This window comes from Epinephelus lanceolatus, chromosome 4 (genome assembly GCF_041903045.1).
Source record: "Epinephelus lanceolatus isolate andai-2023 chromosome 4, ASM4190304v1, whole genome shotgun sequence".
NCBI classification, from domain to species: Eukaryota; Metazoa; Chordata; class Actinopteri; order Perciformes; family Serranidae; genus Epinephelus; species Epinephelus lanceolatus.
This window is the reverse complement of record NC_135737.1, coordinates 1,315,911-1,321,910: the sequence shown is the minus strand read 5'-3', so window position 1 is coordinate 1,321,910 and position 6,000 is coordinate 1,315,911. Positions and strand designations below refer to the sequence as shown.

General features: G+C 43.6%; 1 protein-coding gene across 3 annotated transcripts in view; it reads left to right on the top strand.

The window, feature by feature from the left end:
* The first annotated feature begins 2,283 nt into the window (after positions 1-2,283).
* The window catches only part of nlk2 (nemo-like kinase, type 2), a 205,841-nt gene continuing 202,124 nt past the window's right edge, over positions 2,284-6,000 (top strand). For 2 of the 3 annotated variants that reach the window (XM_033631279.2, XM_033631280.2), the window contains exon 1: positions 2,284-4,082. In XM_033631279.2, the coding sequence (XP_033487170.1) occupies positions 3,622-4,082 (461 nt within the window). In that variant the 5' untranslated portion in view covers positions 2,284-3,621. The remainder of the gene's footprint in view (positions 4,083-6,000) is intronic. The other variant, XM_033631277.2, reaches the window with a different exon arrangement.

Here is a 6,000-nt window from a genome sequence, read left to right as displayed (position 1 = left end):
AATTGGTGGACCTCACCGAGGAGATCAAAGGACTCCGGGGAGCGATGGAGCCAGAGGGCCTTCCAGGAGAAGTCAAACAATTAAATACCGTTGAGGAGCTGGAAGACCTGGAGGCCAGGCTGAGGAATCCCAAAGAGATGGCATGATTGGTATAATAAAAATATCTTCATTTTAACTTAGCTGTTTACTTTAGTCTAAATATATATTTTAAATAACTTAAAAATAACTCCTAACTTGGTTGGTATTTTAGTACAGAGCATGATATTGTGTCCCTATTTTCTTCAGAGGTTCAAGCAATGGCCAGAGTTGGTGGGAAGAGTATAAAGGACAATACAAATAAAATAATGGACAGGTATGAACATCGCACGCACACACACACACACACAGAGTTATATCTAAAGCAGTATAAAGCAAATAGATATGACAGTGACTCATTATAGAGCTATTCTAAACAAGGGAGCCTAATTGAAGTCCAGTGTGAAATTCCTTTAATGACACTACATTATTGAATTTACAGACTTCTAACCAACAAGTTGATGGCCACGTTTAACATGAAGGGGGGTGGTCCAAAAAACAAGAGGCCATTCAGGGAAACTACCCTGTACTCTGTGATTAAAGGTAATAATTTTAGCTAATATTCAAAATTGCCTTTATTAATGAGTGGTTGCACAGTGTGAAATCGTTGTATGTTATTGATAATGCTGCTCCTCTAATATTTTAGATGCTGTCATAAGGTCCAATCCAAGTGCCACAGAGGCACAGGTTGAAGGCGCTATGGCAGACCACCTCAAACAGGCTCCTGGAAGGACTGGTGGGGGGGGGGGGGGGGGGGGCTTTGAATGAACAGCCTGTGGAGGCTTTACGTTTTTGAAGTTATTGAGGATATAGAAGTCCTAGACTAATTTATGTTATTTTATTTTATTTTTTTCTGTTGTTGATGCAATATTACACAATTGGGGTGATATACTGTATATTTGAATAATAAATTCAATTTTATTGTAGCTTGTCATGGTTTTCTTTGGTCTTAAAGTGGACACTCTCAAATTGTTATGACTAAGTATGTAAATTGTAACATGCTGATGGTTGAATTATTAATCCTATAATAGGAACTAATTTTACTGTTTAATTTAACAGTGAACATTTTAAGGTTTAAAGGACGTTTAAAAGACGTTGAAAAAACAGCTATGTTGAAAACTCATTCAAAATTGGTTCGAAAGTTAAAGTTTTTTTACCGACTTTTTAAAGACGTTTATTAAACATTCATATTCAAAGTAAGCATTTTTAGGTTTAAAGGACGTTGAAAAGATGCTGAAAAATGGCTATGTTGAAAAATCGTTCAAAATTGGTTCGAAATTGGAAGTTTTTTTTAACCGACTATTTAAAGACGTTTATTAAACATTCATATTTAGACCATTTTTCACCTTAATTTCCAATAATGGTTTTTAAATGAGAAATTTGAATGTGGTTTACTAGTTAAGGTCCAAAATGACGATACACTATGTCTGCACATTAAACAAGAACAATTTTTGTAATATTGCATTTCCTGGTGAAATATGGTCTATATGTCAACGTTCAATAAACGTCTTCAAATAGCTGTTAAAAAAACTTTCACTTTTGAACCTATTTTGAATGTCTTTTCACCGGTTACCATAGTCGTCTTTTAAACGTCTTTTCAACTAAAAATGTTTGCTGGGTAAGCAGTAACTGACAATTCTATAGAATAGGCTATACCTTTACTTCTGCACTATTTTATGCCTAATGTTTTATGTGTTGCATCTTTTTTATTTGTGTATTTTGTTGTACAAAACAGTCACTGCCAATGACTGCTCCCCTATTTATTGTGCACAAGGCAAATATAGACTATGACAATACAGACTACTACTATTACTACTACTACTACTGCTACTACTAACGATAACGTAACAATACGGTTACAAACGTGGACTGAGATTACATTCCTGGCCTGAATTTCCCCTGTTCACACCAGCATAGACACATGTAGCTACAAACACAAAACTAGTTATTAAAATACCGTTACAGTTACAGTTAGGATATTATAGTACTTTGTGTTGGAACCTCACTATAGATATTTGATTGCATTGAGTGGAACGGTTAGTTAGTTCTTCACTGTGTCAGTGTGGATATCATTGGGGCTTTGGAGCAGCAGTCAGCCCCGCTGTCACCCCAGCCCGCACGCGCCACTGGCTGCGCACACTGACAATCAGGGAGATTGCCATGACGTCACTGCGGTGCGGTAGACTATTGGTTGGCAGTCCTGCATAATCTCACCGCCGAGTAGCGAGGGTTTTGTTCACCATGTTGGATCAACTGCACATCACAGTTGCCTTGTGACCAATAGTTTTATCATGTCAGTGGCAGCGGAGTGGCGTGGGCCCAAAGTGTAGAGCATTCGAGCGGGTGGCTTCCTCCTCTACAGCGGACAGAAGGGCTCACCGACACGAACGGGAGGACTAGCTACTTGTGTGATTTGGGGACACGGACGCCGATTAGCTAGCTCCAAACTGTCAGTTTAATTACTACTGTCTCTAACTCATGGCAGCTGGATAATTCGTCCTGCATTTACAGGATTTAACGTTTTCCCCGCATTGTTGTTTCGTCTTCCTGGATGTGTGCTTATGAGCCGCAGGACGACAGTGTGAAACATAATAAACACAAGGCTGTCGATGGGGGTAATACATTGCCTGTCAGCCGTCTGCAAGGATTTCTCTTGTCATTCTTTGAGTCATGGTCGAAGCTTCGTCACTGTCAGAATGATGGGGATTTCTTTCCATGCTCGCGGCTCGTTGGATTGTAATAATATGTGAGTGGAGTGGATGACCGAGGCCTGGGCCTGCTTGCCTCCCTGCCTGCTTTTCTGCGTGCGCTGTTTTTAGTGGCCTGGGCTTGGATACAGCTCCTCTGCACCGGATCAGCAGCGTTAATTACGGCTCGGAGATTACTCCTGTCTGGCCTGCGCACACATCACAAGGAGGATTCAGTTTAGCATAACAGATGCGATTTCCAAGCCGTGTGGATCCCCTGTGGTGGGAAGAGCAACGGCGCTGGACCAGAGCGTATGGCAAACTTAGACACTTTTAAAAGATGAATGCGTTGCTTCCCATGTGACAAGCATTAGATCACACTGTTCCATCAAGACGGGGAAGCTGAATTTCATGAGGAGGGAGGGGGGCACTACCTCTATCATGAGGGACATCTAGGGCCACCGACTTTTTTCTTAATTGAGGGGGGTGCGGGTTATTTTCTATTCAACATTTTTTTTTATTTATCGTTGTTAGGAGTGGCACTGTTAGGGCTGCACAGATTTTTAGACTTGGGTGGTCATTGCTGTAGGCTACATGCTCGTGATAAGCTTTCTTTTATTAGCCTCAGGCTACAGTAGCCTAATGGTGTGCAAGCACGGAAATTAATTTAGAGGAAGTGGGTCAGATCCTCGTTGGCATTATGATAAGGAGGCACACCGGAATGCTTTCTCTACCCACACATTTGAAGTAGCAGTTGTCGGGTCATTTAAAGCCCTAATCTGTTTTCATTTGTCGCCCGGTAGCCATTATCATCACTTTTAGAAGCGGTTTGTGTTAGGAGGCATTTCAGCATTATTGAATGGCTCTTTGTGGCACTACGGCTACAAATGTTACAAAAATGATGGCCGCTTACAACGGTGGCTCCTCTACAGTGGCTGCCCATCATCCGCATCACCACCACCAACTCCAGCACCTTCCGCCTCCCCACATGCACCACCACCACCACCACGCGGGCCAGCATCACTTGCAGCACCCGGGCTCCGCCGCTGCTGTGCACACGGTTCAGCAACACACCTCCACGGCTGCCGCTGCGGCGGTGATGCTAAACCCCGGCCAGCAGCAGCCCTACTTCCCCTCTCCTGCCCCCGGACAAGCCCCAGGGCCGGCGGCCGCCGCGGCTCCCGCACAGGTTCAAGCCGCCGCTGCTGTCAAAACTCACCACCACCATCACCATCAGCAGCAACACACACACCACCTACAGCAGCAGCTGGATATAGAGCCTGACAGGCCCATTGGCTATGGAGCGTTTGGGGTTGTGTGGTAAGTGCACCGCACTACATTTTTAACAGATCGCACCAGTAGCGTTTTTTTAGCCCATTTAACTACAAGCTGTAAGGTTTTAGCTCAGTGCCATTTGCCTATACTTTCCAAGCAGCTACTGGTTTCCATGAATTCCAGTAGGCTGTAATAGGCCTATGTGTAGTTTTGAAACCCTGAGATAATTTGTCATACTGAATGCCTGCTTTGATTTTTGTCACATTTTATTTAGTTGGGTTATTATCAACTAATGTTGCATTTCTGAGTGCAGGTAGACCTATTTGGAATGTTTAATCTAAAGTAATTGTGAACAAACAGTCAAACGTTCTTGATGCTATCTGTGGTGAATTTACCTGCTCAGCAGTGGCGTTTTCTCCCGGAGGCCAAGGGAAGCCAAGCTTCCTCTGTTTTTTCAGACTGTAATTGTCATTTTAATGAAAACACTTAGTTTAACAGTTTCGGTAATTCTTCTGTGCTGTTGCTGTCATCTCTTCTCTGAGTATTTTACAATGAGTGAAACAGCGCCCCTTTAAATGAATGTGTGGTAAAACACAGTATTGCATGGTAACACATCTATTCAAGGGCTATGGCCAAGGGAAGCCAGCCGCCCTTTGGCTTCACACCAATCAAATAGCACGTTATCAACGTCACTGAAATCAAATAACGCTGGGAGGTAACCAAGGTAACCGTTAGCAACTTTACTGCAGTCATGGAGGGTGGCGATTTGGAGTTTTTGGTAATAAACAATTTTGCGAAACTTCCTTTACAGCAGCAACTTAAAATTAAATCAGACGGTAGACCAACACCAAAACTAGAGCTGCAGACGGAGAGAAAAAAAGGGACTCGGACTTTCAATGAGGAAAATTACGTCGGCACGGAGTGGCTAGCTGGTAGCGCTAACCTTCAGCGGCTATTTTGCTGGCCCTGTCTTCTTTTTGACAAGGATACATGCTCGCTGAACAATCCTTGGGTCACTACAGGATTCATCGACCTTGCCAACCTGTCACGGGCAATCGAGAGGCATGGTAAATCAAAAAGTCACATAGATTGCGCTGTGAAATTAAAGCTTTTTGGACGTGACAGGAGAATGGCCTTCCTCTTTAAATAGGGTGAGTTAAATGCACACTCCCTCTCTTTGTGACTTTACTGTTGGTTGAACAGCCTATGTAGCTATGTGTGCATTTTTTGATGTGGTTATTTGCTTATTGTGCCTTGCTTGCCTGGATTTAGTTGTATGTGTTGTCAGTCCACTGAAGTAGTTGTTTTATTGCGGTTGTTTAAATGATATGACGATCGCTACATAGTGTTGCACGGTATACTGGTACCAACAATAGACTGCGGTACTAAAACACGATGGTACATATGATACTATAATGTTGGAGTACCTCAGGTACCACTACTGTGGGATAAGTTCAAAGTCCAATTGCAAGAGGTTGAGTGTCCATGCACAGTCCAATAACGGAGCGCGCTGGCCACCTGGCACTCAATAAGCGGCTGCAGTGGTTTGTTTTCCACAGAGCTCTACGGTGCGAGCATTTTACTCGCATTTGCGACTGAAAATAGTTTTGTACAAACAAAACAAATCATTCAGGAGCACGCTGTGCGAGTACAGATTTCAACCAGCAGCAGAAACTAAAGGCAAATCCTGCCGGTTGTGGGTTGAACGGGGGTCACAGACAGGAATACAGCGGTCAAATACAGCGGCCATAGTGTGCCGCGGCGCAAGATAACGGCTTACCGGCGACGGAGAAGTCCGGCTCCAGGTCAAATAACTCTTCGTTGGTGTCATGACTGCCCAAAAGTACCTGAACAGCCGAGCCGTGGCGGCACACAGGTAGGCTATGTGACATGTCAGAGGGGAAACGAGCCGTTCACATTTCCACAAACCTCACCACACTTAAGGGACCGTTCTTTACTTGTC